The following is a 27,716-nucleotide window of genomic DNA, read 5'->3' on the forward strand; positions in this document are numbered from 1 at the left end:
GAGACTTAGCATACTTCTTTCCCAAATTTGGAAACTATTATAATAACATTGGAAAAGGAACTTTTTTGCCTCATCTTGCCATAAAATTTAATAAGTATATAAAAACTATCTACACTGTTCTATAACACCAGATACACAATTCAGATAAATTCTAATTTGAACACACATATACTTAATTTTTATATATATATATATGTTTTTTATTTATTGGAGATATTGCTCGAATGGTTCCCTTAGGTTACTGATGCAATGTGTTCAATTCATTTAAAATATATTTTATATTGCAAAAGTTTCTAATTTATAATCTTATATTATCTGTCTTTTTTTATCTTTTTAATATTGTTGTAATAAAAACTATTCTTTGTAAGAAGTGGGATTTGTCACAAAATGCACTAAAGAATCATTATTAAGTATTATTTATTCAATAGCAAATATTTTACACATTTAATAAATTATAATTTTAACAAAATTTTTTTTTTTATCTTTTTTTATCTCTTTTATTGAAGTTCACCATCACAAATATAGTTTAGATTTGTAATTTCCACTTTCAGACAATTTTTTAACTTGGGGCCCAGGTTAAATTAAATAGGCGCAACCTGCTTTTTGTATTTTCTATTAGTACGCAAAACTACCTTATCTGCATGGAAAATCAGATAAGGGGAATCACACTGTAAAGCAGATAACTCCGAAACTCTTCGAGCCGAGGAGATAGCTACTAAAAACAGAACTTTCCAAGATAAAAGTTTAATATCTATGGAATGCAAAGGTTCAAACGGAACCCCTTGAAGAACTAAATTTAAACTCCATGGTGGAGCAACAGGTTTAAACACAGGCTTGATTCTAACTAAAGCCTGACAAAACGCCTGAACGTCTGGAACCTCAGCTAGACGTTTGTGCAAAAGAATAGACAGAGCAGAAATCTGCCCCTTTAAGGAACTAGCAGACAATCATTTCTCCAATCCCTCTTGGAGAAAGGATAAGATTCTAAGAATCCTGACTTTACTCCATGAGTAACCCTTGGATTCACACCAATGAAGATATTTACACCATATCTTATGATAGATTTTCCTGGTGACAGGCTTTCGAGCCTGAATTAAGGTATCAATGACCGACTCGGAAAAACCACGCTTTGATAGAATCAAGCGTTCAATCTCCAAGCAGTCAGATGCAGAGAAATTAGATTTGGATGTTTGAAAGGACCTTGAAGTAGAAGGTCCTGCCTTAGCGGCAGAGTCCATGGTGGAAAGGATGACATGTCCACCAGATCTGCATACCAAGTCCTGCGTGGCCACGCAGGAGCTATCAAAATCATTGAAGCTCTCTCCTGCTTGATCTTGGCAATCAGATGAGGGAGCAGAGGAAACGGTGGAAACACATAAGCCAGGCTGAAGGACCAGGGCGCTGCTAGAGCATCTATCAGTGCTGCCTTGGGATCCCTGGACTTGGACCCGTAACGAGGAAGCTTGGCGTTCTGACGAGACGCCATGAGATCCAGTTCTGGTTTGCCCCATAGTTGAACCAACTAGGCAAATACCTCCGGATGGAGCTCCCACTCCCCCGGATGAAAAGTCTGCCGACTTAGGAAATCCACCTCCCAGTTCCCTACTCCTGGGATATGGATAGCTGAGAGATGGCAAGAGTGAACCTCTGTCCATAGAATTATCTTTGAAACCTCCAACATTGCCAGGGGGCTCCTTGTAACCCCCTGATGGTTGATATAGGCTACAGTCGTGATGTTGTCCAACTGAAATCTGATGAACCTGACCGCAGCTAGCTGAGGCCAAGCCTGAAGAGCATTGAATATCACTCTTAGTTCCAGAATGTTTATCGGAAGGAGGGCTTCCTCCTGAGTCCATGAACCCTGAGCCTTCAGGGAGTTCCAGACTGCGCCCCAGCCCAGAAGGCTGGCATGTGTCATCACTATAGTCCATTCTGGCCTGCGGAAACTCATTCCCCTGGACAGATGGACCCGAGATAGCCACCAGAGAAGAGAATCCCTGGTCTCTTGATCCAGATTTAGCAGAGGGGACAAATCTGTGTAATACCCATTCCACTGATTGAGCATGCAAAGTTGCAGTGGTCTGAGATGTAGGCGGGCAAACGGAACTATGTCCATTGCCGCTACCATTAGGCCGATTACTTCCATACATTGAGCCACTGACGGCTGAGAAGTGGAATAAAGAGCACGGCAGGAAGTTAGAAGCTTTGACAACCTGACCTCTGTCAGAAAAAACTTCATTTCTACTGAATCTATCAGAGTTCCTAGGAAGGAAACTCTTGTAAGAGGGGAGAGAGAACTCTTTCCTTCATTCACCTTCCACCCGTGAGTTCTCAGGGATGCCAGAACAATGTCCGTATGGGACTTGGCGATTTGAAAATTCGACGTCTGTATCAGAATGTCGTCTAGGTAAGGAGCCACCGCTATGCCTCGTGGCCTTAGAACCGCCAGTAGGGAGCCTAGAACCTTCGTAAAGATTCTTGGCGCCGTGGCTAACCCGAAGGGAAGATCCACAAACTGGTAATGCCTGTCTAGGAAGGCAAACCTGAGAAACCTATGATGATCTCTGTGTATCGGAATGTCGAGATAAGCATCCTTTAAGTCCACGGTAGTCATATATTGACCCCTCTGGATCATAGGTAGGATGGTTCGAATAGTCTCCATCTTGAAGAATGGGTCCTTGAGAAATTTGTTTAGGATCTTGAGATCCAAGATTGGTCTGAAAGTTCCCTCTTTTTTGGGAACTATAAACAGATTTGAATAGAATCCCTGCCCTTGTTCCTCCCTTGGAACTGGGTGGATCACTCCCATAACCAGAAGGTATTGAACGCAACGTAAGAATGCCTCTCTCTTTATCTAGTTTGCAGATAATTGTGAGAGATGAAATCTCCCCTTTGGAGATGAGGCTTTGAAATCCAGAAGATATCCCTGGGAAACAATCTCCAGAGCCCAGGGATCCTGGACGTCTCTTGCCCAAGCCTGGGCGAAGAGAGAAAGTCTGCCCCCAACTAGATCCGGTCCCGGATCGGGGACTACTCCTTCATGCTGTCTTAGAGGCAGCAGCAGGTTTTTTGGCCTGCTTTCCCTTGTTCCAAGCCTGGTTAGGTCTCCAGACTGGCTTGGACTGGGCAAAATTTCCTTCCTGTTTTGCAGTAGAGGAAGTTGAAGCTGCGCCACTCTTGAAGTTTCGAAAGGAACGAAAATTAGTCTGTTTGGTCCTTAATTTGTTGGACCTATCCTGGGGAAGGGCGTGGCCTTTTCCTCCAGTAATATCAGAAATAATCTCCTTCAATCCAGGCCCGAATAGGGTCTGCCCTTTGAAGGGGATGTTGAGAAGCTTAGATTTTGAAGTAACGTCAGCTGACCAGGATTTAAGCCATAGCGCCCTACGTGCCTGAATGGCAAAACCTGAATTCTTAGCCGTTAGCTTTGTTAAATGAAAAACGGCGTCAGAAATAAATGAATTGGCTAACTTAAGAGCTTTAAGCCTGTCTAGGATATCATCCAAAGGGGTCTCCACCTGTAGAGCCTCTTCAAGAGACTCGAACCAGAAAGCCGCTGCAGCAGTGACTGGGGCAATGCATGCAAGAGGCTGGAGAATAAAACCTTGTTGTATAAAGATTTTCTTAAGGAAACCCTCTAATTTTTTATCCATTGGATCTAGGAAAGCACAACTGTCCTTGACGGGGATAGTTGTACGCTTAGCTATGGTAGAGACTGCTCCCTCCACCTTAGGGACCGTCTGCCACGAGTGCCGTGTAGCGGCATCAATGGGAAACATCTTTTTTTTTATTTTTTATTTTTTTATTAGTTTTTATTGTTTTAAAAGATAAATGAACATAAGAGCATCAAAAGCATGTACATACATATCAATAGTACATACAACAGGAATAACAGGATTAACCAGAGGTAGTATTATATAAAACAATCACATAAAATAAGGAGCACAAGAGAGAGAATGCTGGATGTTTAAGTCCATGTTCGGTGTCTGTTGGTCAATGATCTTATTCCCACCTCTCCATGGGTGGGTGCAAAAGTCCATTTGTTGTGGAAAAAAGACCCATATTATTAATAACCCATATAAGTCAGCAAACTCCTTAGTGTATAGAGGTTTCATCATCATAAATGTTCATACCAAAATTATAGCTTAAACATAGAATATGACAATCAGAAATGTTAACCAGATTATACATAGAAAAAAGAAAAAAAAAAGAAACTGTGTCAAGCTATCCAAAAAGGAGAAAAAGAGAAGAAAAAGAAAAAAAAAAAAAAAAAAAAAGGAGGGGGGTATACACCGACAAGGGATAGGAGCGGGGGAGATTGGGAGGGTTCAGATAAGGGGAAGAAAGGGGGAATGGGCAGGAGGACATTAGTAGCACCGGTTACAGCTAACCCGAGGAACCTAAAGTCCCCAAAGTGTTTGTAGGGGGAATTACTTTGGGCGAAGTGCCCAAATTTGGGACTGAAGGTCTGTGGACCCGTGGACATGGGAGACATAGGACTCCATTCTTTTACAAAATCCAGTATGTCCATCACTTGTTCCCACGAAGGGACAGTGCGTTGCAGCCACATACGCGCTACAGCTAATTTAACAGCTAGAAATAGGTAGATACAGAATAGTTTCTGAGGTAGAGTCAATTTCCTAGGCAAGATGTGGAACAGGCATGAACTAGGGGACAGAGGTAAGTGGATATTCCCTGAAGAGCAGTATCGGATTGATTTTTGCCAGAGCGGCTGAATCTGACTGCAAGACCACCAAATATGTTGGGGCGTTCCCAACTCCTCGCAGCCCCTCCAACATTTGGGTGAATTGGTTGCCGAGATTTTAAACAAGCGGATAGGAGTCATATGCCATTGTAGCATAACCTTGAGAAATAACTCGTACAGGGTTATGCAGTGTATAGCTTTCTTGGTTAATTGGACAGCCATCCGCCATTGTTGTGGTTCGTTTGAAACCATCAGGGAAGATTCCCATCGCCGTACTGGAGGGGATTTATAGAAAACTGGAGGCTTCATGAGCGTAAGGTACGAGATGGACAGAAGTTTACCGGGGGATGTCATAGAGTCCCAGCGAACTTCCCAAGCGGTTTTAGGCCTTAGTGGGCCCGCACCAAAGCCCCACGAGAGGAGAAGGCTACGTAGTCTCCAGAATTCAAAGTGCAATCGAGGAGGCGGATTAAACTTCCGTAGAAAGTCCTGGTAGTTTAGTAGCTTATCCCCTGCATAGAAATCTGCTATTCTAGTCAACCCCAAAGCGAACCATAAGTTGGGATGGGAGTCTGGCAGTGACAATAGCAGCCCCCTAAGGGAATGCGATGGCGAGGGATGCGGCGCTACGGTCGAAAGGTTGCGAACCTTATCCCAAAACTGCAAATTTGATTTGACAATAGGATTAGTCAAAAGGGCTGGCGTCCTAGAGTGTTTAGGGATCCACACTAGATCTTGTAGGGTGAATCCAGCCGGGAGGGATGCTTGTTCAATCTCTGCCCATCGACTCTCCAACGGCAGCTTCCATTGGGTTACATGAGAGAGTCTGGCAGCCTCATGGTATTTTAGGATATTGGGGGCAGCCGCCCCACCAGCCAGAAGAGGTTGTTGTAGAATATTAGTGGCAAGTCTCGGAACCTTATTGCGCCAAATGAATTTGTTACATAGTTGTTGGAATTTGTAAATTGTAGATCTAGGAATCGGGATGGGTAGGGAGCGGAATAGGTAGGTAAGCTTTGGTAGGAGGCTCATTTTGAAGGCCGCGATTCGACCCAGCCATGACAGTGACGGGACATTCCAAGTGTCGGTCGATTTTTCAATAGTTGACAATAAGGGATTGAAATTCAATTCTATCATCTTCGGAATACTATGTGAGAGATAAACCCCGAGATGTTTGATATGAGTCGTAGACCACACGAACTTATAAGTGCGTTTCAGTTCATTAAGAGTCCCGTCTGAAATGTTAATAGCATACGCCTCAGTCTTGAGGACATTTAGCTTGTAGTAACTGACTAAGGAGAATTTATTCAGTAGGGAAAATAGATGGGGAAGAGAAGTAATAGGATCCGACACAAGCACTGTTAGATCGTCTGCAAACAAAGCAGTCTTCTGCTCCGTGTGATGGATACATACCCCTCGGATTAAGGGGCATGACCGGATGGCCTCGGCTAAGGGTTCCATCATGAGGGCAAAAATAAGTGGGGACATTGGACATCCTTGTCTCGTGCCGTTCGTTATTGAGAAAGTTCTGGAGCAAAACCCCAGACCCTTGACTACTGCCGACGGGGTAGAGTAAAGAGCCGCGATTGCCGTGATGAAGGGCTCCGGGAGACCAAAGCGCCGCAGCACAGCAAACATATATTTCCAGTTCACCCTGTCGAAGGCCTTCTCAGCGTCCAACGACAGGGTGACACAGGGCAAGTGGGAACCATGAGCTTCAAGGTAGACATTCAGGAGACGTCTTGTATTGTCTGGGCCTTGCCGATGTAGGACAAAGCCCACCTGATCTGGTCTGACCAGCGCTGGTAGTAAAGAATTGAGGCGCGAGGCTAAAATCTTAGCGTACAACTTAACGTCTAGGTTCAACAGTGAAATCGGCCTATAGCTGCCACAAAGGGTCAAGTCCTTTCCCTGCTTCGGGAGAGTAATGATAGTGGCCTGTAAAAATTCGGCCGAAAAGGTGCCCCGTTCGCTTGCTAGCGTGAAGAAACGTCCTAGAATGGGAAGTAGTTGGGTTTGAAACTTTTTTATAAAATAGATCAGAGAAGCCGTCTGGTCCTGGTGATTTAAAGGCCTTAAGAGATTTGATAGCTTTTTTAATTTCTATTAGTGAAATGGGATTCTGCAAAGAGTCAATGCAGTCTTGTGGGGCCGAAGGGAGATTCAGCGAGGCTAAAAATGTCTCAATACTCTCAGATGTTGGAGGGCTAATTAAGCCGTCCTGTTGTAGATTATAGAGGGCGGCATAGTAATCTGCAAAAGCATTGCCAATATCTGTGGGTTTTATAACACATCGTCCATCTATCTTCAGCATGGGGATGCGTGCTGCCGCCGTTTTCTGGCGTAACCTATTGGCCAATAATCTATCAGCTTTATTACCCTTATGGTAGTATATTTCTTTAAGCCGTAGAAGTCTCACGGCTGTCCTTTCGGACTCCAACTGTACTATACGGGCCTTAAGATCCACTAGTTGCTTGGACAGTGTATCTGTGGGGTTCATTTTATGTTCCCCAGAAATCTTTCGGAGGCTCATAGTAAGTTGTGCAAGGGTTTCTCCTTTGCGTTTTTTCTCGGCTGCTGCTATTTTTATAAACGACCCTCGGATATATGCTTTCAGTGCAGCCCATAAAGTGAAGTCGTCAACTTCACCATTGTCATTAGAAGCTAGAAACTCGGTAATGTCTTCAGCAATGGAAGCCTCCGTTCCAGGATTGGAAAACAAGTGAGGATGCAAGCGCCATGTTGCCGCTCGTTGAAGTTCTATGGAGGATCGTAAATTAATATATACAGGATCATGGTCGGACCATGGGCATTGAGGAATCCAAGTACGAGTCACACCATCCAGAAGACCCGGGTCACAGAAGAAAAAATCTAACCGCGAATATGAGCGATGTACTGGAGAGAAATAAGTATAATCCCGAGCAGTCGAGTTAAGGGCGCGCCAGATGTCAAATAGGTTGAAGCGGTAGATTAAGTGTCGAAATTGGTGCGATAATTCAGCCATTGGCTTAGGGAATTTGCGTGGGGTGTCCGATCGTCTATCCAGATTGGGGTCCCATATAAGATTGAAATCCCCGGCGAGAAGCAAAAGGCCCTGACGCAGAGTCTCCAGTTTCTGGAGAAACTTGCGTAGAGACCGAATGTGTTGCTTATTAGGTCCATAATAAGAGGCTAGCGTATACAGCGCACCGTCCAGTTTACAGACTAGAATCAGGTATCGTCCCTGAGGGTCAGAGTCGACAAAAATTTTCTCGTAAGAGACATCTTTATGTATGAGGATAGCCGTTCCTCTTGATTTCTGAGAGAAACTGGCAGTTTCAACTATTGGATACAATTTAGACTGGATGGGTGTCTTTGTACCTTTTACCCAGTGGGTCTCTTGAAGGAAAACCAGGTGGGCCCGAGCCTTGGCTAAGGATCTAAGGCAGAGACTGCGCTTAGTCGGAGAGTTGAGTCCTCTCACATTGTGAGTGACACAGCAGTATGGCATAGTTACAAATGTGCGTCCTCTCGCTATAGACTGGGGTCGGGTGGATTGTCAGGACAGTGGTGGGTAGTTGGGGAAGGGACAAAAAGGGCGGAGGACACGAGAGGAAAAGGGGAGGAAAAGAAGAGAAGGGAAAGAGAAAAAAAAAAAAAAAAAGGAAGGATTGCTTAGGATAAATACAATTCAACACAGTCTCATGAATAAAAGAAAATAATACTGGTACAAACAATATTCAAGTTAAAACGTACAAACAGTCAAATAAGAGTACAAGGTGCGGTATATAAACAAGGTAAACCGCGTATGCAGTCTCTAGAATACGTTTCCAGAGTACTTTAAGTGGGGGGAGTGGTAGCCAGTGCCATCTGGCAATTTAGTTATTAAATCTGCATCATTGGGAGAGCTTGACAGGGGAAAGAAAGAGTAAAGTGCGAATGGAAGAGAAGAGGGAGGGATAAGTACACACACAGGCCCCGGATCCAGGGGGGGAAAGATTGACAGAGTGGGTAGAAAAGAAAAGAGAGGGTCAAGATGGGATAAAAGGAAGAGAGAGAAGAAAAAAAAAGAAAAAAAAAAAAAAAAAAAAAGGGGGGAAGAGAAGAGGGGGAGAGTGGGGGGAAATAGCATCAATTTCGGACCAAATCTATTAATGCAATAATAGTGAATGTTAAACATCAACACAACAGTGAGAATCTAAAGCAAAAGGGTAAACCAGCCCCCTGTTCAGCACCCCACCTCCACATCCCGAAAATCGCAGGTAGTTCGTCAACCCATCTAGTAGAAGATGGGACTGATAGTATGCTAATGGTGGAGGAAGCATGCAGCACAGGAGGGCCCAGGTATTGCAAAATATATCAGCCAAGATGTGGCTCCACATAACCATACAACATATAAAGGGTAGTACAATGTAAGAAAACATCAACAGTATTGGTATATTAGGCCATCAGCTGGCGGAATGTATCCGCCCCGCCAACCGAGTAAACTTTTGTAGTACCCAACAATAAAATAGCCGCTATGGTAAAAACAACATATAATCTGTACATTGCAGTAAGTTCACGGCATCTTCAAGCACTATCAATTAAATACTAGAGAACTATTATGCCAGTTGGAAAGCACGATACTTCTCGGTGTTGCGGGCGGCAGACAATGCCCGAACCCATTGCAAGATAGATGAGGGAGGATGTCACCGAAAGAGGTACCGTGAAGCACAAGTGGCATATACAACACAGCATACATCATCTGTACTTTAGGTGGATTAGAAAGTAAATGACAAGTCTGAGAGAACAATGCATATGAAAGCGAGGTCACCACAAAATGGTGCATCCAGTGTTGCATCTCCATTATGCGGCCATCTCACGCTCTAGATAAACAAAGCATGCTAACAATAAGAGAGTAGAATATGCTCTTAAAAGCTCAGGTGTTTCCCGGGCCCCCATAGCAAATAGGAAAAGTTATCCCCAGTAGGAGGTGAGACTTGGAGAGAAGAGAGAAGAAAAAGAGAAGGAAAAGAGAGAGGAAAAAGAAAAAAAAAAAAAAAAAAAAAGTGGAAAAAAGAATGAAAGAAAGAACAAAAAGATAGTGAGTAGTATAGAGAGTAGACACATATACACTTTAAAATAAAATACTTTGCATATATCAAACCTAAAGAGGAGGGAAAAAGTAGAGAAAACATTGAGCAATGGAAAGTCACTTATAAATTAGATTGACAGATGGTTAGTGAGCAGTGGGGAGGTGGAGATGCTCCACCACCCCTATACCTCATGTGCAGTCATCGTCATCTGCTCGTGCCTGAGTAGTGGTAGCTAAGTCACTGGATGGTCTTTGGGGTAAAGGACTCCATTGTGGGACCATAGGGTTCAAAGAGCTTTGTAGTGGAGAGTCAGGTGAAGATGAAGATGTGGCACTCCATTTTTGCAGAAGGTTGTGACTTTGTTCAAGAGTGGTAACAAGATACTGCTGGTTGTCCTTGAGAACAAAAAGTCTGGTCGGATGACCCCATCTGTACTTTATGTTGTTTGTCCTAAGAAACTTGGTGAAACTTCCAAAAGACTTTCGCTGCTGGAGGGTGTGGTGAGAGAGATCGGCAAAGATGTTAATGTCCTGAAATTGTTCAGGCAAGGTGGGTTTAGACATAGAGGCTCTTACTAACCTCTCTTTGTATGTGTAGAAGTGTAGCCGAACAATGACATCTCTTGGTTTATCAGTTGCTAGGCTTCTAGGGCGTAGAGCCCTGTGTGCCCTATCAATGAGTCCCTCATTTGAATTTGCCGGTGGTGCCAGATGTTTGAAAAATTCAGAAAGGTGGGTGACCAAGTCACTAGAGGATATGCTTTCAGGGATCCCCCTGAGGCGTAGATTATTCCGGCGGGATCGGTCTTCAGCATCCGCCACTTTGTTTTCTAGCATAATAAGCTGTTCCGCCAAACTCTGGGCATATGCTAGGACATTACCCTGTTCAACTATCATGTCTTCCTGCTTCCTCTCAATTGTGTCCACTCTTTCAGAAGTAGATGTCAAATCTCGCCGCATCTCAGCCAGCGAGGCAGTTATTTGGGACTGAAAAGAGGAGTGATGTGCCTCAAGCAAAGTTTGCAAAGATGATAAAATAAACAAAGGTGTCACAGTTGTTGGGGCAGCATCTTGGAGGGCTTGGAGGGTATTGGATACTAAATCTGATCCATGTGTTGAGGTATTAGTGCTATCTTGTGAATCTTCATTTGTAGATAATATCATAGGATTGAAATGGTCCACCACAGTCCTTTTAGGGCCACCTACCGGCTTTGGTTTCCGTTTGTTGGATTGTGCCATCTTCAGGATTTCAAATGGCACACCTGACAATTAAGAGCACAGGACACAGCTAGAAGATCAAAATTTTATAAACTGATGTTGCAGAGTGAGCCAGAGTAATGTGTATATGTAGTAGGATCCGGAGCCTGAGGGGCCTCCCCTCCCCTTAGGCAATACAATTAGCAGCACATTTTAAGGTAGAGGAGTGCTGTTGATTCTCTTAAGGCGTTTCTTGTGTTTCACCTATATTGCTGTTGGTGTAATATAGGATTTCCAGACCTCCACTGGGGTAGTTGTCACTCAGGGTCAGGTATCATGTATGGCACCCTCCTGAGGGAGTGCCCCCTTTTGGGCGAAGCAGGAAAAAGGAGATGGGGTATGACCCGTCACCACTGAGGATAGCGGGAAAGGGAGGAGGGTGTCAAATCTGGCCCTGGGAATCAATGAAGTCTGGTATTACAGCAGTACTTTAGAATAATGTTCACCATCAATTTTGGCACTGAGGGTCTTATCCAAAAAGAAAAATACACAGCTGTACAGTAACTTGTAAAAAAAAAAAAAAAAAAAGGCCACAGTTCTTAATGTCAATAAGAGAGCTTTTGCTGCACAGAGGCTAATGTTATCTGATTTAGGCGTGTGGAGGATCAGTATAGAGCAAAGTGTCCAAATATGAAGGCAAAATAAATGAGGTATATTGCAGTCTACACACTGGTAATTAGAGGATTTCACATTATAAAGAGCGGCAGTAGAGTGTGTAAAGATTTAAAGTAATGGTTTCCATTTGCCACCCACAGAGTTGTAAGGCTTATTCAAATAAAATCGCACTGAGGTAGCAGCTGTATACAATGCTTCAACAGAAGGTAGAATGATGGCTATAAAGCCAAATCTAAGGAACCTGAATTGAATGTCTCTTAGTGAAAGGAAGAAAAAAAAGCAAGTTGTTGGTTACTTACAAACTGCCACGTGGGATGCCGTTAGGAGTGTTGAGTTTCTAGTACCATAAAAAACTGGTTGTTAACCAGTATATTCACCTCTCCCAGTGTGCTTGGTAGTCCGGTAGTTCAAGGGGATGGTCCTGCAGTAATCAGGTGTAATTCCGCCAGTGAAGGCTTAACTGCGTGTGCCGGTGTAGGCCGCGACCACGGCCTTTCCTGTAAAATGGTCTGGAGCTCCCAAGCGGGTGTTATTTGCGATTGTAAATTTTTGCAAAAACGAGCAAGAAACAGTGCCGGGTGGTTGTAGTAGCTGCCCTAGATATGTTTTGGGCAATTTCGCTGTATTTAGCAGGTTATATGAGCTAAAATAACACTTTTGTGGCCAGAGCTCTGTCTCCACACTTCCTACCAGTTTGGCTGCCGGCTCCGCCCCCCCGGAAACATCTTTTTAAAAGCAGGAGGGGGAGAGAACAGTACACCTGGTCTATCCCATTCCTTCGTAATAATTTCTGAAAACCTCTTAGGGATTGGAAAAACGTCAGTGTAAACAGGCTCTGCAAAGTATTTGTCCATTTTACACAATTTCTCTGGGACTACAATGGTGTCACAGTCATCCAGAGTTGCTAAAACCTCCCTGAGCAACACGCGGAGGTGTTCAAGCTTAAATTTAAATGCTGTCATTTCAGAGTCAGACTTAAGTAACGCCTTCCCTGAATCAGAAATGTCACCCACAGATAGAAGCTCTCCTGCTTCGGCTTCTGTACATTGTGAGGGTATATCAGACATAGCTACTAAAGCGTCAGAAAGCTCTGTATTTGTTCTAGCCCCAGAGCTATCTCGCTTTCCTAGTAACCCTGGCAGTTTGGACAATACTTCTGTGAGGGTATGATTCATAACTGCCGCCATGTCTTGTAAGGTAAACGGATTGGAGGCGCCAGATGTACTTGGCGTCACTTGCGCAGGAGATATAGGTTCTGACACATTGGGAGAGCTAGGTGGTTTAACCTCCCTTTTGTCAGTCTGAGAAACCGCTGGTGATAAATCTTTAAAAGCCATAATATGGTCTTTATAACTTATAGAAAGGTCAGTGCATTTGGTACACATTCTAAGAGGGGGTTCCACAATGGCTTCTAAACATAATGAACAAGGAGTTTCCTCTATGTCAGACATGTTTAACAGACTAGTAATGAGACCAGCAGGCTTGGAAAACACTTTAATAAATGTGAAAAAGCAATTAAACAAAAACGGTACTGTACCTTTAAGAGAAAAAAACTTCCACATAAACTGCAAAACAGTGTTAAAAAGTAGTAAACTCTACAAAATTTTTACAGTGTGTATAAGAGACTAAAGCAGCATTGCACCCACTTGCAAATGGATGATTAACCCCTTAGGCCCCAAACCGGATTAGAAAAACGGTAAAACCGTTAAAAAACAGTCAAAAACACTGTCACAGCTCTGCTGTGGCTCCTACCTGCCCTTAAACACGATTTTGCAGGAAAAAAACGCTCTATAGTGGTCCTAGATGCCAGAGGACTCCTTTAGGGAAGCTGGATGTCTGAGTCTGGATATCAACTGAGCATAAAGTGCGCGAAAATAGGCCCCTCCCACCATGCACTCAATGTCAGAGGGCCTTAAAAAAGTAATCCTAGGAGTAATCTAACAAGCCATGTGGAAAACTAGGCCCCAAATAAAGATTTATCACCCTCAGAGAAAAAACTTTTTTTCTGTAAGTTATGCAAACGTTTTTACACTAAGTAATATGAGAGTTAACATGAATATTACCCTTATCTTGTAAGCATGATCCCAGTCGTTGTTAAATCACTGTATCAGGCTTACCTCAAATATACCAGGCACTGTCAGCATTTTCTAGACCTTATCATCTCTCTAGAAAAAAATATACTGAACATACCTCAAAGCAGGTGATCTGCAAATCGTCGCCCCAACTGAAGTTTTCTTTCCATACTCTTCAGTTATGTGTGAGAACAGCAATGGACCTTCGTTACAAACCGCTAAAATCATCAACCTCCAGGCAGATTCTTCTTCCAATTTCTGTCTGAGAGTAAAACAGTACAACGCCGGTACCGTTTAAAAATAACAAACTCTTGATTGAAGGTAAAAACTACACTAAGTCACCACATTTCTCTTGATACTTCCTTTCTTGTTGAGAGCTGCAAGAGAATGACTGGGGGTGGCAGTTAGGGGAGGAGCTATATAGACAGCTCTGCTGTGGGTGTCCTCTTGCAGCTTCCTGTTGGGAAGGAGAATATCCCACAAGTAATGGATGAACCCGTGGACTGGATACACCTATACAAGAGAAAGAGAGCACAAAAGAGAGGGGGAGAGTGCGCAAAAGAGAGGGGGAGAGTGCGCAAAATAGAGGGGGGAGAGTGCGCAAAAGAGAGGGAGGGAGAGTGTGCAAAAGAGAGGGGGGAGAGTGGGCAAAAGAGAGGGGGGAGTGCGCAAAAGAGAGAGGGGAGAGTGCGCAAAAGTGAGGGGGGAGAGTGCGCAAAAGAGAGGGGGGAGAGTGCGCAAAAGAGAGGGGGGAAAGTGCACAAAAGAGAGGGGGGAGAGTGCACAAAAGAGAGGGGGAGAGTGCGCAAAAGAGAGGGGGGAGAGTGCGCAAAAGAGAGGGGGGAGAGTGTCCAAAAGAGAGGGGGGAGAGTGCGCAAAAGAGGGGGGGTGCACAAAAGAGAGGGGGGAGAGTGTGCAAAAGAGCGGGGGAGAGTGCACAAATGAAAGGGGGAGTGTGCGCAAAAGAGAGGGGGAGAGTGCGCAAAAGAGATGGGGGAGAGAGCGCAAAAGAGGGGGGAGAGAGCGCAAAAGAGAGGGGGGAGAGAGCGCAAAAGAGAGGGGGAGAGAGCGCAAAAGGGAGGGGGAGAGAGACAGCAAAAGAGAGGGGGGAGAGAGACCGCAAAAGAGAGGAGGGAGAGAGACAGCAAAAGAGAGGAGGGAGAGAGACAGCAAAAGAGAGGGGGAGAGAGCACAAAAGAGAGGGGGAGAGAGCACAAACGAGAGGGGGGAGAGTGCGCAAAAGAGAGGGGGGAGAGTGCGCAAAAGAGAGGGGGGAGAGTGCGCAAAAGAGAGGGGGGAGAGTGCGCAAAAGAGAGGGGGAGTGTGCGCAAAAGAGAGGGGGAGAGTGCACAAAAGAGATGGGGGAGAGAGCGCAAAAGAGGGGGGAGAGAGCGCAAAAGAGAGGGGGGAGAGAGCGCAAAAGAGAGGGGGAGAGAGCGCAAAAGGGAGGGGGAGAGAGACAGCAAAAGAGAGGGGGGAGAGAGACAGCAAAAGAGAGGGGGGAGAGAGACCGCAAAAGAGAGGAGGGAGAGAGACAGCAAAAGAGAGGAGGGAGAGAGACAGCAAAAGAGAGGGGGGAGAGAGCACAAAAGAGAGGGGGGAGAGAGCACAAACGAGAGGGGGGAGAGTGCGCAAAAGAGAGGGGGGAGAGTGCGCAAAAGAGAGGGGGGAGAGTGCGCAAAAGAGAGGGGGGGGAGAGAGCGCAAAAGAGAGGGGAGAGAGCGCAAAAGACGGGGGAGAGAGCGCAAAAGAGGGGAGAGAGAGCGCAAAAGAGAGGGGGAGAGAGCGCAATAGAGAGGGGGGAGAGAGCGCAAAAGAGAGGGAAGAGAGCGCAAAAGAGAGGGGGAGAGAGCGCAAAAGAGAGGGGGGAAAGAGTGCAAAAGAGAGGGGAGAGAGCGCAGAAGAGAGGGGGAGAGAGCGCAAAAGAAAGGGGGAAGAGAGCACAAAAGGGGGGGGGAGAGAGCGCAAAAGAGATGGGGAGAGGGCGCAAAAGAGAGGGGGAGAGAGCGCAAAAGAGAGGAGGAGAGAGCGCAAAAGAGAAGGGGAGAGAGAGAACAAAATAGAGGGAGAGAGACAGCAAAAGAGAAGAGAGAGAGCAAATGAGATGGGGGCAGAGAGAGAGCAAAAGAGAGGGAGAGAGACAGCAAAAGAGGGGGAGAGAGACAGCAAAAGAGGGGTAGAGAGACAGCAAAAGAGAGGGAGAGAGACAGCAAAAGAGAGAGAGAGAGACAGCAAAAGAGGGGTAGAGAGACAGCAAAAGAGAGGGAGAGAGACAGCAAAAGAGAGGGGGGAGAGAGAGAGCAAAAGAGAGGGGGAAGAGAGAGAGCAAAAGAGAGGGGGAAGAGAGAGCAAAAGAGAGGGGGGAGAGAGAGAGCAAAAGAGAGGGGGGAGAGAGAGAGCAAAAGAGAGGGGGGAGAGAGAGAGCAAAAGAGAGGGGGGAGAGAGAAAGAGTAAAAGAGAGGGGAGAAAGAGAGAGCAAAAGAGAGGGGGGATAGAAAGAGAGCAAGGGGTGGGACCGGCTTTAGGACTAGTATATATATATAAAACACTATATACATATGTACAATATATACACAACTGACAAGCTCAAATTTAGTTTATTAGTCAAGTACTAATTTCACTGTTGTATTGTAATAAAAGAGGCTAGTTTCTGTTCACATCTGTAAATTTTATTGTCATTCAATAATGTCAAAATTAATTATTTAAATTACACATTTTACTTGTAGAGACCAATCAACAAGCACTACTCAGGTGCTGAACCAAAGATGGGCTGGCTCGTAAGCTTACATTCCTGCTTTTCAAATATAGATACCAAGAGAACGAAGAAAAATTGATAATACGAGTAAATTGCTCTATCTGAATCATGAAAGAAAAACATTTGGGTACAGTATCCCTTTAACCCCTTAATGACCACAGCACTTTTACACTTTCTGTCCGTTTGGGACCAAGGCTATTTTTACATTTCTGCGGTGTTTGTGTTTAGCTGTAATTTTCCTCTTACTCATTTACTGTACCCACACATATTATACACCGTTTTTCTCGCCATTAAATGGACTTTCTAAAGATACCATTATTTAAATCATATCTTATAATTTACTATAAATTTTTTTATAAAATATGAGGAAAAAATGGAAAAAAACACACTTTTTCTAACTTTGACCCCCAAAATCTGTTACACATCTACAACCACCAAAAAAAACCATGCTAAATAGTTTCTAAATTTTGTCCTGAGTTTAGAAATACCCAATGTTTACATGTTCTTTGCTTTTTTTGCAAGTTATAGGGCCATAAATACAAGTAGCACTTTGCTATTTCCTAACCACTTTTTTTCAAAATTAGCGCTAGTTAAATTGGAACACTAATATCTTTCAGGAATCCCTGAAAATCCATTGACATGTATATATTTTTTTTTAGAAGACATCCCAAAGTATTGATCTAGACCCATTTTGGTATATTTCATGCCACCATTTCACCGCCAAATACGATCAAATAAAAAAAATTGTTCACTTTTTCACAAATTTTTTCACAAACTTTAGGTTTCTCACTGAAATTATTTACAAACAACTTATGCAATTATAGCATACATGGTTGTAAATGCTTCTCTGGGATCCCCTTTGTTCATAAATAGCAGAGATATATGGCTTTGGCTTTGCTTTGTTGGTAATTAGAAGGCTGCTAAATGCCACTGCGCACCACACGTGTATTATGCCCAGCAGTGAAGTAGGGAGCTTCTAGGGTTACTTTTAGCTTTAGTGTAGTGTAGTAGACAACCCCAAGTATTGATCTAGGCCCATTTTGGTATATTTCATGCCACCATTTCACCGCCAAATGCCATCAAATTAAAAAAAACTTTACATTTTTCACAATTTTAGGTTTCTCACAGCTTGTGCAATTATGGCACAAATGGTTGTAAATGCTTCTCTGGGATCCCCTTTGTTCAGAAATAGCAGACATATATGACTTTGGCGTTGCTTTTTGGTAATTAGAAGGCCGCTAAATGCTGCTGCGCATCACAGGTGTATTATGGCTAGCAGTGAAGGGGTTAATTAGGTAGTTTGTAGGAAGCTTGCAGGGTTAATTTTAGCTTTAGTGTAGAGATCAGCCTCCCACCTGACACATCCCACCTCCTGATCCCTCCCAAACAGCTCTCTTCCCTCCCCCACCCCACAATTGTCCCCGCCATCTTAAGTACTGGCAGAAAGTCTGCCAGTACTAAAGTTTTTTTTTTTTTTAAATAAATTACAAAAAATTAGCATATTTACATATGCTGCTGTGTAGGATCCCCCCTTAGCCCCCAACCTCCCTGATCCCTCCCAAAACAGCTCTCTAGCCCTCCCCCTCTGCCTTATTGGGGGGCCATCTTGGGTACTGGCAGCTGTCTGCCAGTACCCAGTTTGCAAAAAAAAATGTGTTTTTTGTTTTTTTTATTGTTTTTTCTGTAGTGTAGTTTCCCCCCCCCCACACACACCAAACCCCACCACCTGACTGATGTTTTTTTTTTTTTACTTATTGCCCTTTTTTTTTTACATATAAATATTTTTCTGTAGTGTAGCAGTTCCCACCCGCTCCCTCCCCGTGCGCGCGCCCGCCCGCCCCCCACCATCCCGTGCACAGGAGCGCGCCTGTGCGCGCCCCCGGTCATCCCCGCCCACGATCCCGCCCCCCTCCACATCACCAGGGCCATCGATGGCCGCCACCCGTCTCCCACACAGGCTCCCACCCACCAACGAAGTAAGCCATGGATGTCCGGTGCAGAGAGAGCCACAGAGTGGCTTTCTCTGCATCGGATGGCTACAAAAGGTTATTGCAGGATGCCTCCATATCGAGACATCACTGCAATAACCATAAAGGAGCAGGTAACGTGCAGGATCGCTTCCGGCTGCTTTCAACACCGAGGACGTGCAGGGTACGTCCTGAAGAGTTAACTGCCTTTTTTTTTAGGACGTACCCTGCACGTCCTCGGTCGTTAAGGGGTTAAAGGAACAGTCTAGTCAAAATTAAACTTCCGTGATTCAGATAGAGCATGCAATTTTAAGCAACTTTCTAATTTACTCCTATTATCAATTATGCTTCGTTCTCTTTGTATCTTTATTTGAATGTAAGCTAAGGAGCCGGCCCATTTTTGGTTCATCGCTTGCTAATTGGTGGCTACAATTAGACATTACATTACATTCTTGCTTTTTCAATTAAAGATAACAAAAAAAAAGAAGAAAAATTGCTAATAGGAGTAAATAAAAATTTGCTTAAAATTGTCTGTTCTATCTGAATCATGAAAGTTTAATTTGACTAGACTATTCCTTTAACATTCCATCAGTGGAAGAGAAACCTCGCCTCCCACAGTGTAGTAAAATGCCTCTTGGCGAGACTGCATTCTAACAGTGATTTAATCCCTTTAGAACATTTCCCCTGCAATCCCAATTGCGATGCGGATGCGTTTATAATGTAGCACTACTGTGACAATGCTTCGAACATCAGGCCCATGGAGATTAAGTACAATTTACAATACTTTTAATAGGTAGAAATGGGACTAAAGCCAGCAGTAACCATAGATAGGAAGTATACATTGCGTTGTGTATATATGTATATGTATGTATATAAATATAAATATATATATATATATATATATATATATATACATATATGTGTGTGTGTATGTACGGTAATGAATCCTGAAGACTTCTGTGAAATGTTTACTTACATTAAAACAAGGCTATATAATCACTAGTAAGTGATACATTCATATTATATTAAAGGGACACACGTCAAAATGTAACTTTCAAGATTTAGATAGAGAACACAATTTTAAACAACTTTCCAATTCACTTTGATTATCTAAATGTGCACAATCTTTTTATATGCACACTTTCTGAGGCACCAGCACCTAAAAAGCATTTGCAAGATTCACAGAATATACGTATATGCATTTTGTGATTGGCTGATGGCTGTCACATGATGCAGTGGGAGTAAAAATAGAACTAACATTAAAATTTGTCAGAAAGAAATCTATTACTCATTTGAAATTCAAACGTGCTTTTTGCATTGTCTTTTTACCATACATTTACTGATTATGCTATTTTACTGTGTTTAGTGGTTCTTTAAGAAAGTAATAAAGATTTTTCTCTTATGAACATGATTGAAAATGAATCAATTCTTCATCAAAAAAAGAAAAACAGCAATCATATTTTCTTCTAGTTTAGTTTTTTTTTTAATGCTAAGTTTGAAACTGTATTTTCACACTATTGTTAAGGAATTGACAATCAACCAATAGTTCAAATATATATGTAAAAGTTGTTCAAACATCTCTATATTTGAGGCGTTATATGGGTTGCAGAGGATATGAAAAGGAATTAAAAGTAAAATATGAACATAAAATTTCTATATATATTTACAATCTCACATTACTGTATAGTAATAATAAGACAATTCTAGCTTTATGCTCATCTTATGGTTAAAGGATTACCTTGACTGCATAATGATTTCCTGGGTCTCGTGCATATGATGCCCGGTAATATACAGCATCCCCAGCCTGGCAGCATGGTGTAGAACTGGTCAGACGGAAGTCGGGCCAACTCTCCAACCCAAAGTTCACTGGCTCCCTTTGACCCGCCATAAAGATGTCCTCACATCGAGCATATAACCGTCGCAGAGCCTCAGCCTGTAGCTCAGCTATCCTTCCTCCACACCCTTTTGTTCGCTCCAATGAGTCTCCTGATTCACTACCTCCACCTTCCCAGCTTCGTTCTGTGTCGTAAGTTGGGTTGGCCATATTCAGCTGGGATCCAGGTGCTTTTTCTGGCGTTGACTGGTGGGGAACTATATTCTTTTTGGGAAGTGGAGGTGGGGTGGGATGGGGTTCTGGGTCTTCGGGTGGACTCCCACCTCTTTGGCGAGGCTGCTTATATGGGATCATGTTGGCTCGTGACTGACCTGTAGACAAAAAATAAAACAATGAATATCACTGTCTAGAATTTCTCCCGTTACACATCTATCCTACATCCTGGCTACTTCTTTCTCTGAAAACCCATTGGATCACACTCCTCTTTTCTACGTAAATACATTTCTCAACCTTTAATTTAATTTAATACATGAACTTTATTAGATTCTGTAAATAGTAAAATCTTTTTATTTGTCTCTATTTTACAAATACTACTAACCATGAATTGCTTTTTTGTCTCTCTAATAAAATATTTTTATTTTTAGGGCAGTGGGACTGTGCAAAACTCTCTAGGTGAAATCTGATTTGTTTTTTCTAAAGTGGCATTAATACTTTTTTCATCTGTTAGTAACATACTAACTGATTTTCCACATTGCTTTTTAGCCATTAAATAATAACACACAAACTTCTGTACTCTACTGCAACTATCAGTAATACACATCATTCTCCACACTGGAATTTGTCTGATTAAAATACCCAAGTGAGATTAATGCATACCAGGGTGTGGGTTTTCATAGCCAAGTATGTATTTAAGTGCAATTGTTTCACTTAATACTGACCCCTTGGAGCTTGTGGTAGGTAATTCCTTGTGTTAGAGGGGTGATGAAGGAATCAGAATTCTTTGTTAATTACAAATAAATACATTTATGAAATATTTGTTGTCCTCACCTTAATGTTTTTGTCTGCTTTCTAAATTAATTACTATACAATAGATAAAGACAGCAACCAGACCTCATAATGCCAAAAGGGCCAGATTTGGCATTAGGCACAGTAGGCATGTGCCTACAGCCGCATTGCAGCGAGGGGCGCAAGGGGGCACGCCTGTAGTGAGTGTATTAACATTTTTTAAAAACAATGCAGATGCAGTCACTGTCAATAACTTTTTTTAATTTTTTTTATTAAAGACTAAGACTTTGTAGATCGATGATTGATCATACCATACTGTATTGTATTTCTACACAACACAAATTATGACAGACAAGCTCTGGGACTGGGCAGCTGTTGACAGAGCAGTTGCGCCTGTTTTGCGGTGTGGAGGGAGGGTCTCAGGAGCGAGTCAGCAACTAGCGAGTAAGTACCTACCCTCTCACCACCCTCCCACTATGACTACAGTCTCCAGTCAAAAAAGTGCTGTGGTCTGCTCCTGACCTTGACAGCGCACGGTTTGGTTGGTTTGCGGGTTTGGGGGATGCGGCAGTGCACTCACGTCACGTGATGCCAGCTGCCACCCTCAGACTCTCAGAGTAGCAGTAATTGGGAAAGTGCTGAGGCCGGGTCCTCCTGACTGCTGCTGTCGTGTGTCACTGTCGCCTACTCACCTGCTGTCTGTGTCTGCTGCGACTGCCAACAAGAAAATTGACTGCTGACTGTAAACTTACTTTAAGTTAGAACTGTAGTAACATTAACTTAACAGACTCAGTAAGAGTGTTTTATTTGCCGATGATCGTTGATATAATTGTATATTTCCACAAGAGGCCAATAAAATGTGCAACTTTATTAGCACAACAGACTTACTCATGTGTGCCCAATGGTTAGCAATCTATGTTCAATTGTATTCTATTTCCATGAAAATAAAAGTAAAACTTAGGTAGGAAATAGTTGGGAAATTTGTAGAGGTAACAAGAGACAGGTAACCTGCTAATTCAACTGGATTATCCTCTATAAAAATATAGAGATGGAAGGAGATAATTCAAATCTTACTTTGAGTTTCCTTTGAAAAAGTATGTCTTAAAGGGACACTGAACCCAAATTTTTTCTTTCGTGATTCAGATAGAGCATGACATTTTAAGCAACTTTCTAATTTACTCCTATTATCAAATTTTCTTTATTCTCTTGGTATCTTTATTTGAAATGCAAGAATGTAAGTTTAGATGCCGGCCCATTTTTGGTGAACCACCTAGGTTGTCCTTGCTGATTGGTGGATAAATTCATCCACCAATCAAAAACTGCTGTCCAGTGTTCTGAACCAAGAAAAAAGCTTAGTTGTCTTCTTTTTCAAATAAAGATAGCAAGAGAACGAAGACACACTGATAATAGGAGTAAATTAGAAAGTTGCTTAAAATTTGGGTTCAGTGTCTCTTTAATTATGTTGGCCTAGGATCAAAGTAAAATCATGCTGATATAAATAATTTATTTATTTTTTGCTTCAGGCAACAATAGTTATAAAATAGTACTTGATTTTGGATTAGACATGAGAGGGGTACAACATTTAACCCCAAGAGGCTGAATAAGTCATGTCCTGTGTGGTGGAGCCTCTATCAATAAATAAACAAAATAAATTACCAGAGATATATCTGCAATACATACTTTTATGTTGTGTGTGTATGTAAAGTTCCATCCATTTTTGATAGCGGTTTTCAATTGTATGGCCATTTGAGTTAAGTTAAAGGGACATGAAACCCAAAATTAGTCATTCATGATTGAGATAGAAAATGCAATTTAAAACAACTTTCCAATTTACTTTTATTATCTAATTTGCTTCGTTCTCTTGATGTCCTTTGTTGAAAAGCATATCTAGATAGGCTTAGTAGGTGCTGATTAGTGGCTGTACATATATGCCTCATGTGATTGGCTCAACCCTGTGCATTGCTTTTTCTCCAACAAAGGATATCTAAAGAGCTAGATAAAATAAATAAATTGAAATGTTGTTGTATTCTCTATCTGAATCTTGAAAGAAACTTTTTGGGTTTAACTGTTTGTGCCCCTTCCCTTGAATGTCTCCTGCACTAATATTGGACAATGCTTCCTTTGCCCTACTAGTAGCAGAACTATGTGAGAGTCCTCCCCATGTCATGGATTAAAGGGACATAAACTAGATTGCTAATATGAAAGCCTGCTCTTTAAACACGTTAAAATATTTTTTTGCTTAAAAACTTTAAAAAAAATTAAAGCTAACATGTTTGTACACAACTGGACCTTAGGGACTGATTGCTCATTGGCTGATAACTCCCACTCCTCCAGTGACACACCTCACAAGCATAAAAACAGTTTAGTTTTTCTTACTTCATGAACATGCTTTTTACAAAAAAATAAATAAATAAAAAACACATTTTAAAATGTGCTCTCATATTTAAAAATAGCTTTACTTTTCCTTTAATACCTCAGGTTGATGAAGCAATTCAGACAAATGTGTATATATATATACCTCTTCCCATTACTTTACCTGTACCAAAACTGTGTGTGTATACTGTGTGTATATATATATATATATATATATATATATATATATATATATATATATATATATACACACACACACACACACATACATACAAAACACAATCCATATACTTTTATAGCTTTGCACACATCTTCACTTTAAATAACATTTCATAATCAATCCTTTGATCACTGACTTTTTTTTATTTTATTATAACCACCAATACTTTAACTTATATTTCATCTTTATTCTGTCTTTAACCTCATCCCCTATTTTTACTATTCTCACTACACCGATCTTTCAGCAATCTAATCTCATTTGCCTCTTTTTTTCTTTTACAAACATTATTCCACCCCTCCTTCTGTCATGACCCTGACAAACTGGCTAAACACGCTGTCCAGCATTCACACCAGAAGATGAACTATGCTCTACAGGAATAATGATGCAATACAGTTGTCGGCTGCTGCTGCTCTGCAGGTAACCAGGACAATGTAGGGAGCAATGATCTGCAGCTCTTACCTAGGTTGCTGTAAGTTGCTCCGCCAGGACTGCAGTCAGAGGAGGATTCTGAAACAGTGCCATGCTCTTCTGGGGTGTGTGTTTCTGTGCCAGTTGGAAGGGGTATTGGGGGTACAAGGACACTGTCCAACTGAATCTGCTCAGGAGGGGATGGCAAAGTCAAGGCTGTAACTCCAGGGGAAGCAGGGCTTTCTGAGGGTGTTGCATCATTATTACTGCTGACAGGAAAAACAAGATTGTTAAACACACGTCCATTTCCAAACACTGAAAAAGTCATTTGTAAAACCACACAGGTATAATCTCCAATGTTCCTCTGTGTCTTTTCCACTGGGGAACATAGTGTAAGAAATAAACTCATAAAGAACAAGGAATTAAAGACAAAATTATAGCTGACAGTGGGATTAAAAAGAAAACAGGATTTTAATGGAGAGGTAAAGTAAAGTAAAACAGGAAGGGAGAAAGCTGCGTGAGAATGACATTAGAGGGGAAGTCAGAGTGGTCAGGAGTAGAGGAAGAGCAAACAGATGTATATATGTGATCTCACCCTGTACGGTTACTGACACAGCCCCCCATTCTGTGTTTTCTGCAGAGACTGCTGACCTCACCTGTGTGTTTACCTGAGTGGGAGGGTTACCCAGGCACCAACCCCTGTGACAGCTCAGCAGTGGCACCACCCCCACCCCCCTGACAAGTTTGATAAGGAAAAGCAGGAAAAACCTAAAGTGCACTCCCTAGTTTAGAGTTAGGAGAAACGCCTACATATGAAAAGTAAGAGAGCAGTCTCTAGTTTAAGGGAGGGGGCCAGAGGGGGAAAAGGAGTGCCCCTTATTTTTACCCCCTACACTGTTACTTAGATCCACTGTCCTCCCAGCACTGAGGTGTTTTTGTCCCTATGCTCACTAACAGAATGATCCTGCTACCTTGATCCTTTACAACCCTGACACTGAATGTAAAGGATCAGGAAAGTAGACAGCAGGGCTGGAGTATGATGTTATTGCGTATAGGAGCAGGCAGTATGGATTCTCATTGGCTGTACTGTACAGTTTGTAGAGCTTTAAAAAAATACACTTCAGTGCTGGGCAGCTGTCGGATCAGGTAAGTATCAGTACATGGGTTAAAAATAAGCATATGGGGGGGGCACTAAAGCTGCTGCAAAGGCAGCAACAGGATTACTTTTATGCACTTAGCAAGATAATAAATAGGTCCCTTTAAATAAAACCAGTTCATTTTTTATTTTTTTAAATAAAGAGAAAAATGCATGTTTTTGCAATACTAGTCTGAGATTCTAGCTTACTGGACAATAAGCAAAACTCCTGCAGATCTACTGGTGCATAATGACACCCTTAGAAATAAAAACAAAAGCATCTTTTTCCTCAATAAAGGAACAATTGCTTAACAGATGTAATACAATTTAAATGGCTTATTCTACAAAAAAGGAGACAAGACACAGGAACACTGTACTGTAAAATTGTTTTCCTTTTAATGAGTTTAGAGTGACTTTTTATACCTGCAGCAGAGTATTAAATGCATGTGGAAATGTTGCTTTTGGTTTGTTTATGAATAAGAATCTGGGGGGGTTTCTCATTCAAATCATAACCAAACGTTGTTGAGAAAAGGCACGTTCTTATGGACTGAGCATGCAGGAAGAGCAGTTATCCTTATCGTATCTCTATTTCTATACACTAAGGCCAATACATAGAGACATAAACAATTTAGTATCTATCTCTCCTATCCCTAGTGGGAGATTAATTTGTGCTGTTGCCTCTTGTTTACATACGGCTAGATTAGGAGTTTTGCGTTAGGAGCTGTGCGGTGCTAACGTGCAGTTTTTTCTCACCGCTCACTTACCTACAGCGCTGGTATTACAGCTTTTACAAACCCGGCGTTAAAAGACAAGAAGTAAGCGTAGAGCAAACTTGTGCTCCATACCGCACTCCAATACCAGCGCTGCTTAAGCGAGCGGTGAGCTGGTTGTACGTGCTCGTGCACGATTTCCCCATAGACATCAATGGGGAGAGCCGTCTGAGAAAAAGTCTAACACCTGCAAAAAAGCAGCGTAAAACTCAGTAACGCAGCCCCATTGATTCCTATGGGGACACTAAAGTTATGTTTACACCTAACACCCTAACATGAACCCCAAGTCTAAACACCCCTAATCTTACACTTATTAACCCCTAAACTGCCGATCCGGACATCGCCGCCACCTACATTATACTTATTAACCCCTAATTTGCTGCCCCCAAGATCGCCGACACCTATATTATATTTATAAACCCCTAATCTCCCTCCCCCAATGTCGCCGCAACCTACCTACACTTATTAATCCCTAATCTGCCGCCCCCAACGTCGCCGCCACTATTCTAAATTTATTAACCTCTAAACCTAAATCTAACCCTAACACCCACTAACTTAAATATAATTTAAATAAATCTAAATAAAAAATCCTATCATTAACTAAATAATTCCTATTTAAAACTAAATACTTACCTGTAAAATAAACAATAAGCTAGCTACAATATAACTAATAGTTACATTGTAGCTAGCTTAGGGTTAATTTTTATTTTACAGGCAAGTTTGTTTTTATTTTAACTAGGTAGAATAGTTACTAAATAGTTATTAACTATTTAATAACTACCTAGCTAAAATAAATACAAATTTACCTGTAAAATAAAACCTAACCTAAGTTACACTAACACCTAACACTACACTACAATTAAATAACTTACATAAATTAAATACAATTAAATAAATTAAATAAAATTAGCTAAATTACAAAAAAACAAACAAACACTAAATTACAGAAAATAAAAAACAAATTGCAAGATATTTAAACTAATTACACCTAATCGTCCTATAAAAAAAAAAACAAAAAAAAAAACCCTAGCCTAAACTAAACTATCAATAGCCCTTAAAAGGGCCTTTTCTCCAACATTGGTGTGTCCGGTCCACGGCGTCATCCTTACTTGTGGGATATTCTCTTCCCCAACAGGAAATGGCAAAGAGTCCCAGCAAAGCTGGTCACATGATCCCTCCTAGGCTCCGCCCACCCTAGTCATTCTCTTTACCGTTGCACAGGCAACATCTCCACGGAGATGGTTAAGAGTTTTTTGGTGTTTAAATGTAGTTTTTATTCTTCTATCAAGTGTTTGTTATTTTAAAATAGTGCTGGTATGTACTATTTACTCTGAAACAGAAAAGGATGAAGATTTCTGTTTGTAAGAGGAAGATGATTTTAGCAGACAGTAACTAAAATCGATTGCTGTTTCCACATAGGACTGTTGAGATGAAGTAACTTCAGTTGGGGGAAACAGTTAGCAGACTTTTCTGCTTAAGGTATGACTAGCCATATTTCTAACAAGACTGTGTAATGCTGGAAGGCTGTCATTTCCCCTCATGGGGAC

General features: G+C 42.0%; 1 protein-coding gene across 6 annotated transcripts in view; it reads right to left on the bottom strand.

Annotated features, from left to right (window-relative positions):
- Positions 1-27,716, bottom strand: part of PEAK1 (pseudopodium enriched atypical kinase 1) — a 259,231-nt gene that overhangs the window by 17,251 nt on the left and 214,264 nt on the right. For 5 of the 6 annotated variants that reach the window (XM_053717336.1, XM_053717338.1, XM_053717337.1 and 2 more), the window contains 2 exons: positions 24,316-24,533; positions 20,163-20,629 (listed from right to left, as the gene is read on the bottom strand). In XM_053717336.1, coding sequence (XP_053573311.1) covers positions 20,163-20,629; positions 24,316-24,533 — 685 coding nt within the window. The remainder of the gene's footprint in view (positions 1-20,162; positions 20,630-24,315; positions 24,534-27,716) is intronic. The other variant, XM_053717339.1, reaches the window with a different exon arrangement.

The sequence above is a fragment of the Bombina bombina genome, chromosome 6 (assembly GCF_027579735.1).
Source record: "Bombina bombina isolate aBomBom1 chromosome 6, aBomBom1.pri, whole genome shotgun sequence".
In the NCBI taxonomy this organism is placed as follows: domain Eukaryota; kingdom Metazoa; phylum Chordata; class Amphibia; order Anura; family Bombinatoridae; genus Bombina; species Bombina bombina.